Source organism: Bombina bombina, chromosome 4 (genome assembly GCF_027579735.1).
Source record: "Bombina bombina isolate aBomBom1 chromosome 4, aBomBom1.pri, whole genome shotgun sequence".
NCBI lineage: Eukaryota > Metazoa > Chordata > Amphibia > Anura > Bombinatoridae > Bombina > Bombina bombina.
Window position 1 is genome coordinate 68,625,177 of NC_069502.1, and position 24,116 is coordinate 68,649,292.

General features: G+C 42.0%; 1 protein-coding gene across 1 annotated transcript in view; it reads right to left on the bottom strand.

Annotated features, from left to right (window-relative positions):
* Positions 1–7,373: 7,373 nt before the first annotated feature.
* Positions 7,374–24,116, bottom strand: part of ESCO2 (establishment of sister chromatid cohesion N-acetyltransferase 2) — a 129,769-nt gene continuing 113,026 nt past the window's right edge. The window contains exons 9-10 of the mRNA XM_053709504.1: positions 9,872–10,053; positions 7,374–9,406 (exon numbers count right to left, since the gene is read on the bottom strand). Of these exons, the coding sequence (XP_053565479.1) occupies positions 9,274–9,406; positions 9,872–10,053 (315 nt within the window). The 3' untranslated portion in view covers positions 7,374–9,273. The remainder of the gene's footprint in view (positions 9,407–9,871; positions 10,054–24,116) is intronic.

The following is a 24,116-nucleotide window of genomic DNA, read 5'->3' on the forward strand; positions in this document are numbered from 1 at the left end:
AGGGAGGGACGACGCTTGAATCAGAATGTCGTCCAGGTAAGGTACTACTGCAATGCCCCTTGGTCTTAGCACAGCTAGAAGGGACCCTAGTACCTTTGTGAAAATCCTTGGAGCAGTGGCTAATCCGAAAGGAAGCGCCACGAACTGGTAATGTTTGTCCAGGAATGCAAACCTTAGGAACCGATGATGTTCCTTGTGGATAGGAATATGTAGATACGCATCCTTTAAATCCACCGTGGTCATGAATTGACCTTCCTGGATGGAAGGAAGGATAGTTCGAATGGTTTCCATCTTGAAAGATGGGACCTTGAGAAATTTGTTTAAGATCTTGAGATCTAGGATTGGTCTGAATGTTCCCTCTTTTTTGGGAACTATGAACAGATTGGAGTAGAACCCCATCCCTTGTTCTCTCAATGGAACAGGATGAATCACTCCCATTTTTAACAGGTCTTCTACACAATGTAAGAACGCCTGTCTTTTTATGTGGTCTGAAGACAACTGAGACCTGTGGAACCTTCCCCTTGGGGGAAGTCCCTTGAATTCCAGAAGATAACCCTGGGAGACTATTTCTAGCGCCCAAGGATCCAGAACATCTCTTGCCCAAGCCTGAGCGAAGAGAGAGAGTCTGCCCCCCACCAGATCCGGTCCCGGATCGGGGGCCGATATTTCATGCTGTCTTGGTAGCAGTGGCAGGTTTCTTTGCCTGCTTTCCCTTGTTCCAGCCTTGCATTGGTCTCCAAGCTGGCTTGGCCTGAGAAGTATTACCCTCTTGCTTAGAGGACGTAGCACCTTGGGCTGGTCCGTTTTTACGAAAGGGACGAAAATTAGGTCTATTTTTTGCCTTGAAAGGCCGATCCTGAGGAAGGGCGTGGCCCTTACCCCCCGTGATATCAGAGATAATCTCTTTCAAGTCAGGACCAAACAGCGTTTTCCCCTTGAAAGGAATGTTTAGTAGCTTGTTCTTGGAAGACGCATCAGCCGACCAAGATTTCAACCAAAGCGCTCTGCGCGCCACAATAGCAAACCCAGAATTCTTAGCCGCTAACTTAGCCAATTGCAAAGAGGCGTCTAGAGTGAAAGAATTAGCCAATTTGAGAGCATTGACTCTGTCCATAATCTCCTCATAAGGAGGAGAGTCACTATCGAGCACCTTAATCAGTTCATCAAACCAGAAATATGCGGCTGTAGTGACAGGGACAATGCATGAAATGGGTTGTAGAAGGTAACCCTGCTGAACAAACATCTTTTTAAGCAAACCTTCTAATTTTTTATCCATAGGATCTTTGAAAGCACAACTATCCTCTATGGGAATAGTGGTGCGTTTGTTTAAAGTAGAAACCGCTCCCTCGACCTTGGGGACTGACTGCCATAAGTCCTTTCTGGGGTCGACCATAGGAAACAATTTTTTAAATATGGGGGGAGGGACGAAAGGAATACCGGGCCTTTCCCATTCTTTATTAACAATGTCCGCCACCCGCTTGGGTATAGGAAAAGCTTCTGGGAGCCCCGGCACCTCTAGGAACTTGTCCATTTTACATAGTTTCTCTGGGATGACCAAATTTTCACAATCATCCAGAGTGGATAATACCTCCTTAAGCAAAATGCGGAGATGTTCCAATTTAAATTTAAAAGTAATCACATCAGATTCAGCCTGCTGAGAAATGTTCCCTAAATCAGTAATTTCTCCCTCAGACAAAACCTCCCTGGCCCCCTCAGATTGGGTTAGGGGCCCTTCAGAGATATTAATATCAGCGTCGTCATGCTCTTCAGTAACTAAAACAGAGCATCCACGCTTACGCTGACAAGGGTTCATTTTGGCTAAAATGTTTTTGACAGAATTATCCATTACAGCCGTTAATTGTTGCATAGTAAGGAGTATTGGCGCGCTAGATGTACTAGGGGCCTCCTGAGTGGGCAAGACTCGTGTAGACGAAGGAGGGAATGATGCAGTACCATGCTTACTCCCCTCACTTGAGGAATCATCTTGGGCATCATTGTCATTATCACATAAATCACATTTATTTAAATGAATAGGAATTCTGGCTTCCCCACATTCAGAACACAGTCTATCTGGTAGTTCCGACATGTTAAACAGGCATAAACTTGATAAGAAAGTACAAAAAACGTTTTGAAATAAAACCGTTACTGTCACTTTAAATTTTAAACTGAACACACTTTATTACTGCAATTGCGAAAAAACATGAAGGAATTGTTCAAAATTCACCAAACTTTCACCACAGTGTCTTAAAGCCTTGAAAATATTGCACACCAATTTTGGAAGCTTTAACCCTTAAAATAACGGAACCGGAGCCGTTTTAAGCTTTAACCCCTTTACAGTCCCTGGTATCTGCTTTGCTGAGACCCAACCAAACCCAAAGGGGAATACGATACCAAATGACGCCTTCAGAAGTCTTTTATAAGTATCAGAGCTCCTCTCACATGCGACTGCATGCCATGCCTCTCAAAAACAAGTGCGCAACACCGGCGCGAAAATGAGACTCTGCCTATGCTTTGGGAAAGCCCCTAAAGAATCAGGTGTCTAAAACAGTGCCTGCCGATATTATTATATCAAAATACCCAGAATAAATGATTCCTCAAGGCTAAATAAGTGTTAATATCAATCGATTTAGCCCAAAAAAAGTCTACAGTCTAAATAAGCCCTTGTGAAGCCCTTATTTACAATCGTAATAAACATGGCTTACCGGATCCCATAGGGAAAATGACAGCTTCCAGCATTACATCGTCTTGTTAGAATGTGTCATACCTCAAGCAGCAAAGGACTGCAAACTGTTCCCCCAACTGAAGTTAATGCTCTCAACAGTCCTGTGTGGAACAGCCATGGATTTTAGTTACGGTTGCTAAAATCATTTTCCTCATACAAACAGAATTCTTCATCTCTTTTCTGTTTCTGAGTAAATAGTACGTACCAGCACTATTTGAAAATAACAAACTCTTGATTGAATAATGAAAAACTACAGTTAAACACTAAAAAACTCTAAGCCATCTCCGTGGAGATGTTGCCTGTACAACGGCAAAGAGAATGACTGGGGTAGGCGGAGCCTAGGAGGGATCATGTGACCAGCTTTGCTGGGCTCTTTGCCATTTCCTGTTGGGGAAGAGAATATCCCACAAGTAAGGATGACGCCGTGGACCGGACACACCTATGTTGGAGAAATAAGACTTACTTACCCCAGGACACTCATCTACATGTAGTACAAAGCCAAACCAGTACTGAAACGAGAATCAGTAGAGGTAATGGTATATATAAGAGTATATCGTCGATCTGAAAAGGGAGGTAAGAGATGAATCTCTACGACCGATAACAGAGAACCTATGAAATAGACCCCGTAGAAGGAGATCATTGAATTCAAATAGGCAATACTCTCCTCACATCCCTCTGACATTCACTGCACGCTGAGAGGAAAACCGGGCTCCAACCTGCTGCGGAGCGCATATCAACGTAGAATCTAGCACAAACTTACTTCACCACCTCCATAGGAGGCAAAGTTTGTAAAACTGATTTGTGGGTGTGGTGAGGGGTGTATTTATAGGCATTTTGAGGTTTGGGAAATTTTGCCCCTCCTGGTAGGAATGTATATCCCATACGTCACTAGCTCATGGACTCTTGCTAATTACATGAAAGAAAGTATATTAATATAACTGTGTTGGTTATGCAAAACTGGGGAATGGGTAATAAAGGGATTATCTATCTTTTAAAACAATAACAATTCTATGGTAGACTGTCCCTTTAACTTACTTCAGATGAAATTGCAAAAAGCTCACACGTATGTACTACCTTTAAACTGAACCCGGTGTTTATTTCCTCTGAGGAACTATATTTGCAATTTGTACTCATTTCAAAGCATTTATCTGCTGTGGCAATATCAGGCTTTATAAACTCTACTTGCAACAACTTTACTACAAAATATTTTTAAAAACTTAGTTGGACTCACACATTTATGGACACAGTCCTTCCAAACTGCTAGCTGGTTTCTAATTAAGAGAAATCTCTATTGTATGGTTATCCAGCATTCTCTGTAATATATACTTTTTATATACCATATGTTATATTTTATCTTATGACAGTTTGGCCCTATTGTATGTTTTTTCTAGATGCTGGCATCTTCTAATTTCTGTTTAATCTCATGAGTTTATTTTACTATTAAATTTTACTATTGTATTTGCACAGGTTTTGTTCATTCACTTGACTTATCTCACTACACTATTTCTATATACGTCTCTGCATACTTATACTATTTAATTTACTTTATATTACATCACACATCTAATATTACTTATGACAATAGTGTGGAACACACATCTCTCTTAGCTTTCATTAGCGCTCTAAATATTTTTGGATCTCTCTTAAATTTATATACTGTCTCTTTAAGCAGAAAAAAAAACCAATTTCCTAAAACATCTTATATCATAAAAAGCGCTAAACAAGCTAAGCCAATAGAGACTTCTCAAAAACCAAAACCAATTTTCACTAGAAAATCAAGCGTTATATACGCTACAAAAACTAAACTGAGACCTCTACACCTCAGCCTTAACTGAGGTGTCTCGCCTGCCTTCGGATTACCAATCCGTGACTCCTCCAATTTCAGAGGAAGACAGACTTGCTGAGGACAAAAGAAGCTCAAAATGCCGGAAAAGACACTGCTCCGCTATAATGGAAGAACAGGTCACATGATCATCCAGCCAGCATAGTTGTACAGCTAGAAAAAAGTGCATGTTCAAATTAGCGCCTCAGTCTGAATCTGCTTAAGCATAACGTGGTAAGGCACTAATCACCTTAGACACCGCCGTTTGCAGTTGATCCGCAAAATCTGACGGCCAGCGGATCTCTCCCGTAGGAGAAAGAGACATGCTCTGGGGTGCTGCATGTGTACTCTGAGATGAATGTAGGGAACGCACCTCATGTAACAGGAAACCCTCAGAGGTTGACAGCTCAGTAGTACTAGACATCCCGTTCTTTCTAGATGTCGTCACTTTATCAAGGCATGTGGAACATAGTTGAGCAGGCAGATCTACCGGAACCTCCTCACAATAAACACAATTACTAGACTTCATTGAAGAGGGAGTACCCTCTAACGCATCAGAGTCCTCCATAGCTTACAGCTTTATTACGGTTTCGCAGAAAGACTCTCCCTGCATCTCTGAACTCTAACTTTCACCCAAGCTCTCACTGAGAGGCTGACAGGACTACTTAATCTCCAGTCCCATTCCGAAGAGTACTACCCTCCATAAGAGACTACTCTGTATCTTCCGACACTTCGCTGCCAACCTCCTGTGACGAAAGGCAAAGAATGAGTGGGGGAGGTATTTAAGCCTTTGGCTGGGGTGTCTTTGCCTCCTCCTGGTGGCCAGGTTCTTAATTCCCACAAGTAATGAATGAAGCCGTGGACTCTCCTCCCCTTTAGATGGAAAAGGATAGCCAGGTTATACTGGAAAGAGGCATAGGAACTTCCAGCAGCTAGCACATACCAAAACTCTACTAAGAGCAGAACATGGCTTTCAACAACTCCCCTGCTCTTGCAGGAAACAATCCATTGAGAGCATTATCAGAAAACTTCAGCAGAGCACCTCTATATCTACCTCAATTAATGAGGCAAAGAACTACTGAGAGGGTAGGGGAAGTGGGAGGGATATTTCAATGCTCTGTTGGGGGGGGGGGGGTCTGCCTCCTCCTGGTGGCAAGGTGAAGTATTTACCCATAGGTTATGAATGGAATTTGTGAACTCTCAATGCCATTAGAAATAATTATAAACTATGACCTTGCAGAACAGTGCATCCTGTTTGTTTCAGGTGGCACTGATTTATTTACTGATGGCAGCCCAGGAGGCTGTGTTTGTGATATCAGTATTGTTATATATATATATATATATATATATATATATATATATATATATATATATATATATATATATATATATATATATATATATATATATATATATTGGAGTGGTATAAGGCGACATTGTCAATGTAGCAAAAGTTTACCATTAAAAGCCAATCATACTGTGGATCAGTCTTTTTGGGCCAATAAAATATTTTCTCAATAAAAAAGGGTTCTTTTAACCATTTTCTTAAATTATTTTTTATTTAATAATCTGATATTCCAATTTTACACATTTCAACAACATGGACTTTAATATTGCTGGGACATGAATCTTTCACTCATTTCAGTAGAAATAAGTGAATATAAACAGAAAGACTTAAATTCAATTGACTTACTAGTGATCAAAAGGCTGCCAGAGTAAAAGACAAACATTAACATAATGCACAGTTAAATATATACAGGAACGTATAATTTTTTCTTTTTACAAAATGTACACACAAAAAAAACAAAACTTAAAATAACTCACGTGGAACAAATCTTGACATTAGAAAACCAACAATAGTTTCATTGTATTAAAATTTATGGTGTGCTGCCCATTGAGCCTGGGATAAACTACAAACACCTTGCACCCACCAACCAAGTTTTGTCCAGTTCAGTATAAATTAAGGTACAATCATTAAGACAGAAAATGGTTGTTCTCAGGTTGCAGGATGTTTGTACCCAGTTAAATATAGCCAAGAAAAAACCAAGCATTGTGTGCAGCAGTTCTTTACATATGATAAAATATATTCTGCTTTTGTTTTATCTTTATGAAGGGTGGTTTAGTCCAGCGATTCTCAACCGCAGCCCTCAAGTACCCCCAACAGGCCACGTTTTCATTATAGCAGAGATTAAATAATCAGCAGATGGGTGAGAGCAGGTTAGTAACCATGGTTACTGATCAGTTGATTATTTCACCTGTGCTCTAGTTCAGCTATAATAAAAACATTACCTGTTGGGGGTACTTGAGGACCGCGGTTTAGAAACACTGGTTTAGTCTACACATTGGAAGCCAACTGCTTGAAATACTCTGTATTCTTTATTAATAACAGTTTCCCCATTATGCTCATTGCATGATGCCTTCAATTAAAACCTTATGTCTAATTGAATTTGCGGTTCCTTTAATATTTTGCTTTCCGAATGATTTCACATTCCTAATTATGTATAGTGAAAAGCCTGTATTTTCAAGGCTAACCTACTGTAATGTTTTTCATGTTGTACACGATAAAATTATTTATCCTAGTATGGCAACAATAAGAATAGGCAATGAGCTGTTAATTCCATAAATCTCTTGACTGATGTTTCAGTAAAGACTAGTGTAGTGAAACGGGTTTGCAAAAACTTCTAAAATAAAGAGATCTTTGCAGGGTGGGTCTAACTGACTTATAGGCAGATTACTGTAACGAGTCTTCAGCCCTGGTGATAATGTGTAGCTTTAACAGGACTACTCAAAACATTTCTATTAACATATTAAAATTCAGTATCTAGACTGTTTTTTTTGTACATCCAGCTAAATAATGTTTATTTGCTGGTAGGTCAAACATTAGTATCTATAAATCAATTGGCATTAGTGGGAAGCTCACAACAGATACTGATGTTTACTTGTTTAGATGATGCTCTTTAATATAGATGAGTACTAAGTCCCTTCAAGATACACTTTAAGGGACAATATACACCAAAACAAAAAGTATACTAGTAAAACCAAGCATTACAGGATAATAAACTTTGTAATACACATAACAGATTTAGCTGCAAAATATGTAAACACTAAGAAAAACTGTGCATTTAGTGTTATATGGATACGTAGGCAGTATTTACTTCTAGTAGAGCTAGGTGTTCCAACACTCCCTAACTAGCTGCCTACACCAAGGGATTCACTGGCTGACATGGCTGGCTGTGAGATATGTAATCTGAACAGCTAGGCTGTCATACAGAAGTCTTATTTCCTAAAATCATAAAAGCAGCAGAGGCATCGTCAGCAGCTAAAATCAGACAGCTCTGCCTGCCTCTGTCCGGTTATACTGCTGAGCTGTTTACGGATTTCCTTGTGCACCTAGTTATCATGGCACTGATGTAGCAAGCTTCACACACAAGGAGCTTAACATAACTTTTCACACCCTTCTCTATGAAATAGGATCCTGGCTAATATTTCTTGGAGCAGAGTGAAAAGTTAAATTTTCAGCTCAGTATGTGTGTACAGAAGCTGCTACATTAGTGCCGTACTAACCAAGTGCACAAAATATGTCATGAATATAACGTTATTCATCATGTAATGCTTGATTTTACTGGTACACTTCTTTTGGTGTATACTATCCATTTAAGGGAGATCTTACAGCAATTAGGCTCCATATGAATTGCAGGTCTACATGCTCAATTAAAATTATTTAAAAAGGCACAGTATCCTTGATTTTTTTTATTGTTTAAAAATATAACCACCATTACAACCGATTCCCCAGCTTTGCACAACCAACATTGTTATATTAATATACTTTAAAACCTATAAATCGCTCCCGTTTCTAAGCCGCTGCAGGTCGCCTCTTATGTCAGTATATAAAACATTGTGCTCACTCCAGTGGAGTTATGAAGGACCCAACAGTAATTGTCTAAATGCAAGTTTGGAAGAAAAATAATCTGAGATAAAGGGGCAGTCTGCAAAGGCTTAGATACAAGGTAATCAGAGGCAAAAAGTATACTAATATAACAGTGTCAGGTTATGAAAAAACTAGGGAATGGGTAATTAAGGGATTATCGATCTTTTTAAACAATAACTATTTATAAGTAGACTATGCCTTTGATTTTTTGCTAAAATCCCCCAGACACACATTAAAAAACAAAACTGGACATTTATTGCATTTAACTTAAACATATTAACGTGACCTTTTCTGCACAGCATGATGCAATGCAGATCAAGGCAATATTAAAGTGAAAACTGATATGAATGAGTGAATTTCAGTTTTAAATAGACGCAGCAATGCTTCTAATAAAAGCTAGAACTGTACCAATGATGGCTCTTACTCTACAAGGTGTATAGTCAGATGCTCTCAGCATTCACATGGATATCCAGTGCCTGTGTTTAGAAAACTGGTAGTATTGCATCAGCTACAACTTGTAGCGAGTCTCCTCTGGTTGCTCTTTAAATGTGAGTGCACAGGGCCTATGTATATATGTTCTATACGTAGTGTAGAAGATCACTAAAAACTGAAACTTACTAGAAGCATTTTAGATTATACAAAAAGTATTGTAAAAATACATTTAATTGAAATTTACTCATCTCAGATTTCACTGCCATATACCATTAGGTAGCTTCTACAGCAGAACCAGTAAAAGCAAAAAAAAGTGCAATAATTAACATAATGGTATAAAACAAATGTGACAAACACATTAATAACAATCTAACTGATAAAATTGTACACAAGGAAGTCTTGAACTTTGCAGTAGGTGCTTGCAAATAGCTTTCCATCTGGAGTTGGGTCCGAGAAGGCAATTTCATCTGTACTAAGGTGTGAGCCATATATAAAGGAGCTCCTGAAAAATAAAAATATATTGGCAGGTAAATACGGGATTTGTCTACTTTGTGTTAAATCCTTTTGACATGTTCTGAGTGGGAACACAAGAGATTATTTATTACCAAAGGGTCAGTAGTATAAAAGCAGTGTTCCGCTAGCTACCAGCAGTGTGTTGATGCTCCTGATCTTACCACTTCAGCAATGGATACCAAAAGAACAAAGCAAATTTGAGAAGTAATTTGGAAAGTTAAATTGATTGAGTTTGATTTTGACTTTATGGTACCTTTAAGATTTATTTGTTTTTCCACAAAATGCATGCAATACCTGAAAATGATCTGTGCACAAAGCTTATTCAGGGGAGAGATCTTAAGAAAAGCTGGAGCAAATATCACAAGGGATCAACTACAAATAGAGCAAACTGCAGGAAATACCAAGAATTAAAAACGTTCCTATTTTAGTTAGAAGACATCAAGTAACTGCTCACCTTAAAGCATCCACTAAGCGGCTGGCGATCGCTTTCCTGCGCATCAGAGCAAAGACCCAGATTCTGCTTATCCCACAAATCGCTGCCTCTGGCTCAGACGAGCATCTCCAGGCTCTTGTCCTCTCTGAAAGCTCATGATTACTCACTTCTGGGGAGAGCAGCTCACACAGAACTCTAAACGCCTGTAAAGAATACATTACGTATTAAAATGCAGCGGCTTTACTCATTTGCTCAATTTATATTTGGTCATAGAGATGAAGTACGCAGACTCTCCATTTTCTTCACCACTGAGATAGCAGTGCATATTACACACAAGTATAATGCAGTTTGTCTGATGGCTATATGGTACTCCGCAGGAGATAGTTACATCTAGTCTCTAAATGGCCACAGTAAATGTTCCCAAGGGACCGAACTACAAACTGCTCAGGATTTGCAAGATCTACTTATAGGGGGCAATTTACACAGATTGTAATATAAAAGGTTTCAATAATGGTTTGCCCCTATTCATGTCATTTAATTCTGAGAATTGGAATAATCCTATTCTTTTCAGAAATGTAAATGGACACTGCAGACTTTAAGGCTTTCCCTGCTACATATCACTAATTGGTAGCAGATAATGAACATCGTAACCATGGCTAGCCAGATTGGCGCTTCCAAATAAAACGAGTGGGTGGAGTTTGGATATCGAAAAAAAATGCTACTGCAGATATGGTGTTAACAGTTCAGCGTCCCTTTAAAAACATTATGCATACACATATGTGCTTAAATGCAGATATATAAAATATTTTTTTTGTAAACAAAAAATGTTCTTTAATAAGCCTTCAGGACGGGGCAATTGTTAAAGATCGGGACGAAGATCCAATATAAACATTTGAGGGGGGAAACTAAATCAACTAACTTTCCAATTTACTTCTATTATCTCATGTGATTTATTCTCTTGGCATCCTTTGTTGAAAAACATACCTAGGCAGATTTAGGAGCTGAAAAGTAGCTGCTGATTGGTGGCTGCACATTCAATAAAGGATGCAAGAGAATTATTTGATTATAAAAAGTTAATTGGAAAGTTGCTTAAAATTAATTTCTTTTCAATGGCAGAGTCCACAATTCCATTCAATTACTGTTGGGAAATTCACTGCCTGGCCACCTGGAGGCAAAAACACCACAGCCAGAGCTTAAGTAACCTCCCCAGTCATTCTTTGCCTTCCTTACAAAAGGAGGTCTGCGAAGACAGTGCTCTGAAGAAATATTGAACCAAGTCCTTTATGAGTAGTTTCCTTTCAAGCAGGACTGGGGTAATGCTGTGTCCATGTAATCCTTTTGAGTAAGAGTATTGGTAACTGTTATCTGCTGGAGGTCGCAAAATAGTCTCTGTTCTCTCTCCAGCAATCTATGCCAACTCCCAACCCGGCAACCAGGGTTAGTTAGTTACTCTGCTTTCCTGTCTACTCAGGTCCCTATCAGAAGTCTGGAAAAGCTGGCAGACCTGTACGTGCTGTGACTGTTCCACAGCAGAAGACCCTGGAGGGTTAGTCCTTTTAATTTATTCTTTACCTTTATGGTGGACCTGCTAAGGGACACATTACCTAGTGACCGGTTGGCACTTGATAAGCCTCCTAGTGGGTCTGGGAGACTACATATATCCTGGGTTTAAGGATATGTCATGAGCTGGATCAGAGGAGTCCAAGAAAAACAGAATTTATGTTTACCTGATAAATTACTTTCTCCAACGGTGTGTCCGGTCCACGGCGTCATCCTTACTTGTGGGATATTCTCTTCCCCAACAGGAAATGGCAAAGAGCCCAGCAAAGCTGGTCACATGATCCCTCCTAGGCTCCGCCTACCCCAGTCATTCGACCGACGTTAAGGAGGAATATTTGCATAGGAGAAACCATATGGTACCGTGGTGACTGTAGTTAAAGAAAATAAATTATCAGACCTGATTAAAAAAAAACCAGGGCGGGCCGTGGACTGGACACACCGTTGGAGAAAGTAATTTATCAGGTAAACATAAATTCTGTTTTCTCCAACATAGGTGTGTCCGGTCCACGGCGTCATCCTTACTTGTGGGAACCAATACCAAAGCTTTAGGACACGGATGAAGGGAGGGAGCAAATCAGGTCACCTAAATGGAAGGCACCACGGCTTGCAAAACCTTTCTCCCAAAAATAGCCTCAGAAGAAGCAAAAGTATCAAACTTGTAAAATTTGGTAAAAGTGTGCAGTGAAGACCAAGTCGCTGCCCTACATATCTGATCAACAGAAGCCTCGTTCTTGAAGGCCCATGTGGAAGCCACAGCCCTAGTGGAATGAGCTGTGATTCTTTCGGGAGGCTGCCGTCCGGCAGTCTCGTAAGCCAATCTGATGATGCTTTTAATCCAAAAAGAGAGAGAGGTAGAAGTTGCTTTTTGACCTCTCCTTTTACCGGAATAAACAACAAACAAGGAAGATGTTTGTCTAAAATCCTTTGTAGCATCTAAATAGAATTTTAGAGCGCGAACAACATCCAAATTGTGTAACAAACGTTCCTTCTTTGAAACTGGTTTCGGACACAGAGAAGGTACGATAATCTCCTGGTTAATGTTTTTGTTAGAAACAACTTTTGGAAGAAAACCAGGTTTAGTACGTAAAACCACCTTATCTGCATGGAACACCAGATAAGGAGGAGAACACTGCAGAGCAGATAATTCTGAAACTCTTCTAGCAGAAGAAATTGCAACTAAAAACAAAACTTTCCAAGATAATAACTTAATATCAACGGAATGTAAGGGTTCAAACGGAACCCCCTGAAGAACTGAAAGAACTAAGTTGAGACTCCAAGGAGGAGTCAAAGGTTTGTAAACAGGCTTAATTCTAACCAGAGCCTGAACAAAGGCTTGAACATCTGGCACAGCTGCCAGCTTTTTGTGAAGTAACACAGACAAGGCAGAAATCTGTCCCTTCAGGGAACTTGCAGATAATCCTTTTTCCAATCCTTCTTGAAGGAAGGATAGAATCTTAGGAATCTTAACCTTGTCCCAAGGGAATCCTTTAGATTCACACCAACAGATATATTTTTTCCAAATTTTGTGGTAAATCTTTCTAGTTACAGGCTTTCTGGCCTGAACAAGAGTATCGATAACAGAATCCGAGAACCCTCGCTTCGATAAGATCAAGCGTTCAATCTCCAAGCAGTCAGCTGGAGTGAAACCAGATTCGGATGTTCGAACGGACCCTGAACAAGAAGGTCTCGTCTCAAAGGTAGCTTCCAAGGTGGAGCCGATGACATATTCACCAGATCTGCATACCAAGTCCTGCGTGGCCACGCAGGAGCTATCAAGATCACAGACGCCCTCTCCTGAGTGATCCTGGCTACCAGCCTGGGGATGAGAGGAAACGGCGGGAACACATAAGCTAGTTTGAAGGTCCAAGGTGCTACTAGTGCATCCACTAGAGCCGCCTTGGGATCCCTGGATCTGGACCCGTAGCAAGGAACTTTGAAGTTCTGACGAGAGGCCATCAGATCCATGTCTGGAATGCCCCACAGCTGAGTGACTTGGGCAAAGATTTCCGGATGGAGTTCCCACTCCCCCGGATGCAATGTCTGACGACTCAGAAAATCCGCTTCCCAATTTTCCACTCCTGGGATGTGGATAGCAGACAGGTGGCAGGAGTGAGACTCCGCCCATAGAATGATTTTGGTCACTTCTTCCATCGCTAGGGAACTCCTTGTTCCCCCCTGATGGTTGATGTACGCAACAGTTGTCATGTTGTCTGATTGAAACCGTATGAACTTGGCCCTCGCTAGCTGAGGCCAAGCCTTGAGAGCATTGAATATCGCTCTCAGTTCCAGAATATTTATCGGTAGAAGAGATTCTTCCCGAGACCAAAGGCCCTGAGCTTTCAGGGATCCCCAGACCGCGCCCCAGCCCATCAGACTGGCGTCGGTCGTGACAATGACCCACTCTGGTCTGCGGAATGTCATCCCTTGTGACAGGTTGTCCAGGGACAGCCACCAACGGAGTGAGTCTCTGGTCCTCTGATTTACTTGTATCTTCGGAGACAAGGCTGTATAGTCCCCATTCCACTGACTGAGCATGCACAGTTGTAATGGTCTTAGATGAATGCGCGCAAAAGGAACTATGTCCATTGCCGCTACCATCAAACCGATCACTTCCATGCACTGCTCTATGGAAGGAAGAGGAACGGAATGAAGTATCCGACAAGAGTCTAGAAGTTTTGTTTTTCTGGCCTCTGTCAGAAAAATCCTCATTTCTAAGGAGTCTATTATTGTTCCCAAGAAGGGAACCCTTGTTGACGGAGATAGAGAACTCTTTTCCACGTTCACTTTCCATCCGTGAGATCTGAGAAAGGCCAGGACAATGTCCGTGTGAGCCTTTGCTTGAGGAAGGGACGACGCTTGAATCAGAATGTCGTCCAAGTAAGGTACTACAGCAATGCCCCTTGGTCTTAGCACAGCTAGAAGGGACCCTAGTACCTTTGTGAAAATCCTTGGAGCAGTGGCTAATCCGAAAGGAAGCGCCACGAACTGGTAATGCTTGTCCAGGAATGCGAACCTTAGGAACCGATGATGTTCCTTGTGGATAGGAATATGTAGATACGCATCCTTTAAATCCACTGTGGTCATGAATTGACCTTCCTGGATGGAAGGAAGAATAGTTCGAATGGTTTCCATCTTGAACGATGGAACCTTGAGAAACTTGTTTAAGATCTTGAGATCTAAGATTGGTCTGAACGTTCCCTCTTTTTTGGGAACTATGAACAGATTGGAGTAGAACCCCATCCCTTGTTCTCTTAATGGAACAGGATGAATCACTCCCATTTTTAACAGGTCTTCTACACAATGTAAGAATGCCTGTCTTTTTATATGGTCTGAAGACAACTGAGACCTGTGGAACCTCCCCCTTGGGGGAAGCCCCTTGAATTCCAGAAGATAACCTTGGGAGACTATTTCTAGCGCCCAAGGATCCAGAACATCTCTTGCCCAAGCAAAGAGAGAGAGTCTGCCCCCCACCAGATCCGGTCCCGGATCGGGGGCCAACATTTCATGCTGTCTTGGTAGCAGTGGCAGGTTTCTTGGCCTGCTTTCCCTTGTTCCAGCCTTGCATTGGTCTCCAAGCTGGCTTGGCTTGAGAAGTATTACCCTCTTGCTTAGAGGACGTAGCACTTTGGGCTGGTCCGTTTCTACGAAAGGGACGAAAATTAGGTTTATTTTTTGCCTTGAAAAGCCGATCCTGAGGAAGGGCGTGGCCCTTACCCCCAGTGATATCAGAGATAATCTCTTTCAAGTCAGGGCCAAACAGCGTTTTCCCCTTGAAAGGAATGTTAAGTAGCTTGTTCTTGGAAGACGCATCAGCTGACCAAGATTTCAACCAAAGCGCTCTGCGCGCCACAATAGCAAACCCAGAATTCTTAGCCGCTAACCTAGCCAATTGCAAAGTGGCGTCTAGGGTGAAAGAATTAGCCAATTTGAGAGCATTGATTCTGTCCATAATCTCCTCATAAGGAGGAGAATCACTATCGACCGCCCTTATCAGCTCATCGAACCAGAAACATGCGGCTGTAGCTACAGGGACAATGCATGAAATTGGTTGTAGAAGGTAACCCTGCTGAACAAACATCTTTTTAAGTAAACCTTCTAATTTTTTATCCATAGGATCTTTGAAAGCACAACTATCCTCTATGGGTATAGTGGTGCGTTTGTTTAAAGTGGAAACCGCTCCCTCGACCTTGGGGACTGTCTGCCATAAGTCCTTTCTGGGGTCGACCATAGGAAACAATTTTTTAAATATGGGGGGAGGGACGAAAGGAATACCGGGCCTTTCCCATTCTTTATTAACAATGTCCGCCACCCGCTTGGGTATAGGAAAAGCTTCTGGGAGCCCCGGGACCTCTAGGAACTTGTCCATTTTACATAGTTTCTCTGGGATGACCAACTTGTCACAATCATCCAGAGTGGATAATACCTCCTTAAGCAGAATGCGGAGATGTTCCAACTTAAATTTAAACGTAATCACATCAGGTTCAGCTTGTTGAGAAATGTTCCCTGAATCAGTAATTTCTCCCTCAGACAAAACCTCCCTGGCCCCATCAGACTGGGTTAGGGGCCCTTCAGAACCATTATTATCAGCGTCGTCATGCTCTTCAGTATCTAAAACAGAGCAGTCGCGCTTACGCTGATAAGTGTTCATTTTGGCTAAAATGTTTTTGACAGAATTATCCATTACAGCCGTTAATTGTTGCATAGTAAGGAGTATTGGCGCGCTAGATGTACTAGGGGCCTCCTGAGTGGGCAAGACTCGTGTAGACGAAGGAGGGAATGATGCAGTACCATGCTTACTCCCCTCACTTGAGGAATCATCTTGGGCATCATTGTCATTGTCACATAAATCACATTTATTTAAATGAATAGGAATTCTGGCTTCCCCACATTCAGAACACAGTCTATCTGGTAGTTCAGACATGTTAAACAGGCATAAACTTGATAACAAAGTACAAAAAACGTTTTAAAATAAAACCGTTACTGTCACTTTAAATTTTAAACTGAACACACTTTATTACTGCAATTGCGAAAAAACATGAAGGAATTGTTCAAAATTCACCAAATTTTCACCACAGTGTCTTAAAGCCTTAAAAGTATTGCACACCAAATTTGGAAGCTTTAACCCTTAAAATAACGGAACCGGAGCCGTTTTTAACCTTAACCCCTTTACAGTCCCTGGTATCCCAACCAAGCCCAAAGGGGAATACGATACCAAATGACGCCTTCAGAAAGTCTTTTCTAAGTATCAGAGCTCCTCTCACATGCGACTGCATGTCATGCCTCTCAAAAACAAGTGCGCAACACCGGCTCTGCCTATGATTTGGGAAAGCCCCTAAAGAATAAGGTGTCTAAAACAGTGCCTGCCGATATTATTATATCAAAATACCCAGAATAAATGATTCCTCAAGGCTAAATATGTGTTAATAATGAATCGATTTAGCCCAGAACAAGTCTACAGTCTTAATAAGCCCTTGTGAAGCCCTTATTTACGATCTTAATAAACATGGCTTACCGGATCCCATAGGGAAAATGACAGCTTCCAGCATTACATCGTCTTGTTAGAATGTGTCATACCTCAAGCAGCAAGAGACTGCTCACTGTTCCCCCAACTGAAGTTAATTGCTCTCAACAGTCCTGTGTGGAACAGCCATGGATTTTAGTGACGGTTGCTAAAATCATTTTCCTCATACAAACAGAAATCTTCATCTCTTTTCTGTTTCTGAGTAAATAGTACATACCAGCACTATTTCAAAATAACAAACTCTTGATTGAATAATAAAAACTACAGTTAAACACTAAAAAACTCTAAGCCATCTCCGTGGAGATGTTGCCTGTACAACGGCAAAGAGAATGACTGGGGTAGGCGGAGCCTAGGAGGGATCATGTGACCAGCTTTGCTGGGCTCTTTGCCATTTCCTGTTGGGGAAGAGAATATCCCACAAGTAAGGATGACGCCGTGGACCGGACACACCTATGTTGGAGAAATCTATGGTTTTATTTTCTTGGACTAACACTTTTAGATTTAACAGTTCAAATATACTAGACATTTTACTGCATCAGTAATATGCAGTTTATTTTACTCCTACAGCATGGAGCGTATCTATTGTAGCTCCGTTAGCTTGATCTCTGCTGTTAATTGAGTACTAACAATATGTAGGATAAACTTTTAGGGTTTTTTTTTTTTTTTTTTTTTTACTTTCCGTTTGCTTTTAACGGACCTCTTGGATTTCACTCTGGTTTCTGAGGCAATTTTCTGTGTACCGGAGTTTAGATGTATTAAATACAGGGTCCTCCTACAAGTTTTGCTCCTTATACATTAGGGAGCATTTTTCTAATTTAGCACAGCACCATTTTTCAGTATGGGCATCAGGCAGTTTTGATGATCGCATTCAGACAGGATGCTGAAAGAGGCCTGGGGTTTTTATTTAAGGAGCTATATTTTATTGTAGGTTATATAACTACCAGCAGCAGGGGGTTAAACTCCTTCCCGCCATGGGCTGGGTTTGGCGTGCGGATCAGAAATATGGGTTATCTAATTCTAACGTGATATTTTTTCACATTAGCTGATTAAGTTCAGAGCAGGACTTAAGTACTCTGACGCTTTTTATTTATGGAGCGGCTTCAGCGCGTAAAATCGGCACTCTCTGCTCAGCTGAAATCGTGATCAGTCTGGGGGAAAAAAAGAGGACTAAATAAGAGATCCCTTTTTAACCAGGGAATGGAAGCCCTCTTATAATCTGGCAAGATAATCAGCGATCGTTAACTGGATCGATTAGCTCCTTGGTATGTCAGCATGAATGCACTCCGCTTCAGTCTAACAGACAATATGGCGCTGCCGACTTCAAGACTAGCCTGCTCTAAAGGTGCGCATTGCGAGCTCCTTTTAAAAAAAACAAAACAGAATTTATGCTTACCTGATAAATTACTTTCTCTTGTGGTGTATCCAGTCCACGGGTTCATCCTTTACTTGTGGGATATTCTCCTTCCTAACAGGAAGTGGCAAAGAGAGCACACAGCAGAGCTGTCCATATAGCTCCCCCTCTAGCTCCACCCCCCAGATATTCGACCGGAGGTTAGGAAGAAAAAGGAGAAACCATAGGGTGCAGTGGTGACTGTAGTTTAAACCAAAAAACTACCTGACTAATAGCCAGGGCGGGCCGTGGACTGGATACACCACAAGAGAAAGTAATTTATCAGGTAAGCATAAATTCTGTTTTCTCTTGTAAGGTGTATCCAGTCCACGGGTTCATCCTTTACTTGTGGGATACCAATACCAAAGCTTTAGGACACGGATGAAGGGAGGGAACAAGACAGGTACCTTAAACGGAAGGCACCACTGCTTGTAAAACCTCTCTCCCAAAAATAGCCTCAGAAGAAGCAAAAGTATGCAGCGAAGACCAAGTCGCTGCCTTACAAATCTGTTCAACAGAAGCCTAATTTTTTAAAAGCCCATTTGGAAGCCACTGCTCTGGTAGAATGAGCAGTAATTGTTTCAGGAGGCTGCTGGCCAGCAGTCTCATAGGCCAGACGGATGATGCTTTTCAGCCAAAAGGAAAGAGAGGTAGCAGTCGCCTTCTGACCTCTCCTCTTCCCAGAATAGATAAACAATGAAGTTGTTTGTCTGAAATCTTTAGTTGCTTGTAAATAGAACTTTAAAGCATGAACCACATCAAGATTGTGTAACAGACGTTCCTTCTTCGAAGAAGGATTAGGACACAGAGAAGGAACAACAATTTCCTGGTTAATATTCTTATTAGACACAACCTTAGGAAGAAAACCAGGTTTGGTACGCAAAACTACCTTATCTGCATGGAACACCAAGTAAGGAGAGTCACACTGTAAAGCATATAACTCTGAAACTCTTCGAGCAGAAGAGATAGCTACCAAAAAACAAAACTTTCCAAGATAAAAGCTTAATATCTATGGAATGTAAAGGTTCAAAGGGAACCCCTTGCAGGACTGAAAGAACTAAATTCAGACTCCATGGCGGAGCCACAGGTCTATAAACAGGCTTGATTCTGACTAAAGCCTGAGTAAACGCTTGAACGTCTGGTACCTCTGCCAGACGTTTGTGTAAAAGAATAGACAAAGCAGATATCTGTCCTTTTAAGGAACTAGCCGACAATCCTTTCTCCAATCTATCTTGGAGAAAGGACAATATCCTGGGAATCCTAATCTTACTCCATGAGAAACCCTTGGATTCGCACCAACAAAGATATTTTCGCCAAATCTTATGGTAGATTTTCCTGGTGACAGGCTTTCTAGCCTGAATCAGGGTATCGATAACCGACTCAGAGAAACCACGCTTTGATAGAATTAGGCGTTCAATCTCCAAGCAGTCAGACGCAGAGAAATTAGATTTGGATGTTTGAAAGGACCTTGTAGTAGAAGGTCCTGCCTCATTGGCAGAGTCCATGGTGGAATGGATGACATGTCCACCAGGTCTGCATACCAGGTCCTGCGTGGCCACGCAGGCGCTATTAGAATCATCGACGCCCTCTCCTGTTTGATTCTGGAAACAAGACGGGGAAGGAGAGGAAACGGTGGAAACACATAGGCCAGATTGAAGGACCAAGGCGCTGCTAGAGCATCTATCAGCACCGCCTGGGGATCCCGGGACCTGGACCCATAAAGAGGAAGTTTGGTATTCTGACGGGACGCCATCAGATCCAATTCTGGAGTGCCCCATAGCTGAGTCAGCTGGGCAAATACCTCCAGGTGGAGTTCCCACTCCCCCGGGTGAAAAGTCTGACGACTTAGAAAATCTGCCTCCCAGTTGTCTACTCCTGGGATGTGAATTGCTGAGAAATGGCAAGAGTGATCCTCCGCCCTCCTGATTATTTTTGTTACTTCCATCATTGCTAGGGGACTCCTTGTTCCCCCTTGATGGTTGATGTAAGCTACAGTCGTGATGTTGTCCGACTGAAATCTGATGAATTTGGCCGCAGCTAGCTGAGGCCATGCCTGAAGAGCGTTGAATATCGCCCTCAGTTCCAGAATGTTTATCGGGAGAAGAGCTTCTTCCCGAGACCATAAGCCCTGAGCTTTCAGGGAGTCCCAGACTGCACCCCAGCCCAACAGACTGGCGTCGGTCGTTACGATGATCCACTCTGGTCTGCGGAAACACATTCCCTGAGACAACCACCAGAGAAGAGAATCTCTGGTCCCCTGGTCCAACTGTATTTGAGGAGACAAATCTGCATAATCCCCATTCCACTGTTTGAGCATGCATAGTTGCAGTGGTCTGAGGTGTATCCGAGCAAAAGGGACTATGTCCATTGCCACTACCATTAGTCCGATTGTCTCCATGCACTGAGCTACAGATGGCCGAGGAATGGAATGAAGAACTCGGCAAGTAGTTAAGCGTTTTAACTTTCTGACCTCCATCAGAAATATTTTCATTTCTACCGAATCTAATAGAGTTCCTAGGAAGGAAACTCTTGTGAGGGGGGAGAGAGAACTCTTTTTGATGTTCACCTTCCACCCGTGAGACCTCAGAAAGGTCAATACAATTTCCGTGTGAGACTTGGCTCTTTGGAAAGTCGACGCCTGAATTAAGATGTCGTCCAGATAAGGTGCCACTGCTATGCCCCGCGGTCTTAGAACCGCCAGGAGGGACCCTAGCACCTTTGTGAAAATTCTGGGAGCAGTGGCCAACCCGAAAGGAAGAGCCACAAACTGATAATGCTTGTCCAGAAAGGCGAACCTGAGAAACTGGTGATGATCTTTGTGGATAGTAATGTGCAGATACGCATCCTTTAGATCCACGGTAGTCATATATTGACCCTCCTGAATCATTGGTAAGATTGTCCGAATGGTCTCCATCTTGAATGATGGGACTCTGAGGAATTTGTTTAGAATTTTGAGATCCAGGATTGGTCTGAAAGTTCCTTCTTTTTTGGGAACCACAAACAGGTTTGAGTAAAAACCCAGCCCTTGTTCCACAATTGGAACTGGGTGGATCACTCCCATTGTATGTAGGTCTTCTACACAGCGTAAGAACGCCTCTTTCTTTGTCTGATCTGAAGACAGACGAGAAATGTGGAACCTTCCCCTTGGAGGGGAGTCCTTGAATTCTAGACGATATCCCTGGGATACAATCTCTAAGGCCCAAGGATCTTGTACGTCTCTTGCCCAGGCCTGAGCGAAGAGAGAGTCTGCCCCCTACTAGATCCGGTCCCGGATCGGGGGCTACCCCTTCATGCTGTCTTGAAGGCAGCTGCAGGCTTCTTAGCCTGTTTACCCTTGTTCCAGCCCTGGTAAGGTTTCCAGGCTGCTCTGGGTTGTGAAGTGTTACCCTCTTGCTTTGTAGCAGGGGAGGATGAAGCGAGACCGCTCCTGAAATTCTGAAAGGAACAAAAATTATTTTGTTTGTTCTTTGTCTTAAAGGACTTGTCCCAAGGGAGAGCATGGCCTTTTCCCCCAGTGATTTCTGAGATAATCTCTTTCAATTCAGGCCCGAAAAGGGTCTTTCCTTTGAAAGGGATGTTCAATAGTTTGGATTTTGACAACACATCAGCCGACCAGGACTTTAGCCATAGCGCCCTGCGCACCAAAATGGCGAAACCTGAATTCTTTAGCACAACTGTCTTCAATTGGTATGGTTGTGCGTTTAGCAAGTGAAGAAACAGCCCCCTCCACCATAGGGAGTCCCGCATGGGGTTAGATATGGGGAACATTTTCTTAAAAACAGGAGGGGGAACAAAGGGAATACCTGGTTTATCCCACTCCCTAGTAACGATATCCGCAATCCTCTTAGGGACCGGGAACAAATCAGTGTAAACAGGAACTTCTAGGTACTTGTCCATTTTACACAATTTCTCTGGAACCACCATAGGGTCGCAGTCATCCAGAGTAACTAATACCTCCCTGAGCAATAAGGTGTTCTAGTTTAAATTTAAAAGCCAACGTATCTGAGTCTGTCTGAGGAGCAACCTTTCCCGAATTGGAAACTTATTCCTCAGACAGCACATCCCTCGCCCCCATTTCAGAGCATTGTGAGTGTATATCGGATACGACTACTAAAGCGTCAGAATTCTCATAATCTGTTCTTAAAACAGAGCTATCACACTTTGCAGGTAACACGGGCAGTTTAGATAAAAACACTGAGAGGTTATTATCCATAACTGCCGCCAAGTCTTGTAAGGTAAAAGAGTTAGACGCGCTAGAGGTGCTAGGCGTCGCTTGAGCGGGCGTAACTGGTTGTGACACTACGGGAGAGGTTAACGGGCTAACCTCATTACCTTCTGTCTGAGAATCATCTTGGGCCACATTTTTAAGTGCAACAATATGTTCTTTAAAGTGTATAGACATATCAGTACAAGTGGGACACATTCTGAGAGGGGGTTCCACCATGGCTTCTAAACACATTGAACAAGGATTTTCCTTGGTGTCAGACATGTTTAACAGACTAGTAGTAAGACAAACAGGCTTAGAAATCACTTTAATCAAGTAAAAACACACTTTGCAAAAAAACGTTACTGTGCCTTTAAGAGATAAAAAAGGCACACAATTTTCCAAAACAGTGAAACATGCAGCAAACTTTTCGAAATTTTCACAGTATGTACCTAAAGCATTGGTAAGATTGCACAACTAGCAACAAAAACGATTAACCCCTTTAATGCCCAAACCGGATCAATAGTAAGCTAACAACCAGTTAAAACAACTTCAGCACCTTGCCACAGCTCTGCTGTGGCCCTACCTGCCCTTAGGAACCAGTTTTGTGGGGGAAAAAGCTTATAGGCCCTCAAACTGCAGCAGGACCCTCCACGTGAAACAGCCTGAATATCTAGTCAGTATAACTGCGCATCTGAGGCGCGAAATTAGGCCCCTCCCACCTCACTTGAGCTGTGAGGCCTAAAGAAACACTCCTAAGAGTTTTAATAAAAGCCATGTGGGTAACAACCCCTGAAAGCAACCCAAAGGAACCTTCAAAGTGTCTCAAAAAACGATATTTATCAGTAAAAACCGTTTGCCATAAAATAGTGTCAACCATCATAAGTTAGCCCTGTTGTGTAAGCTTGCAATTCCATACTTAGTCTCTGAATAAAGCTTACCCTTCCCTCATGGGGATCTTATCAGCCTTTTCTAGCATTATCACAGTCTTGTCTAGAAATAAATGACTGAACATACCTTATTGCAGGCTAACCTGCAAACCGTTCCCCCCAACTGAGGTTTTCTTGTACTCCTCAGTCCTTTGTGGGAACAGCAGTGGATTTTAGTTACAACATGCTAAAATCATCTTCCTCCCTGCAGAAATCTTCATCACTTTTCTGCTAGAGAGTAAATAGTACACACCGGTACCATTTAAAATAAACTTTTGCTTGTAGAAAACAAAACTACAATTCTAACACCACATTCACTTTACCCTTCCGAGAGGGACCCTATTGCTTAGAGCTGGCAAAGAGAATGACTGGGGGGTGGAGCTAGAGGGGGAGCTATATGGACAGCTCTGCTGTGTGCTCTCTTTGCCACTTCCTGTTAGGAAGGAGAATATCCCACAAGTAAAGGATGAACCCGTGGACTGGATACACCTTACAAGAGAAAAAGTAAATCAACTCTTCTTAGTCAGTAAACTCCTCTCCCTTTGAAACCGAAGGTGCCGCTGCTGGCTATTTAATTTGTACCGTCCTCAGAGAGCTAAGCACTATAATACATACATTGAATAGTCTTCTCTCTCATAGCATTTAGAGAAAAGACTGAGGTG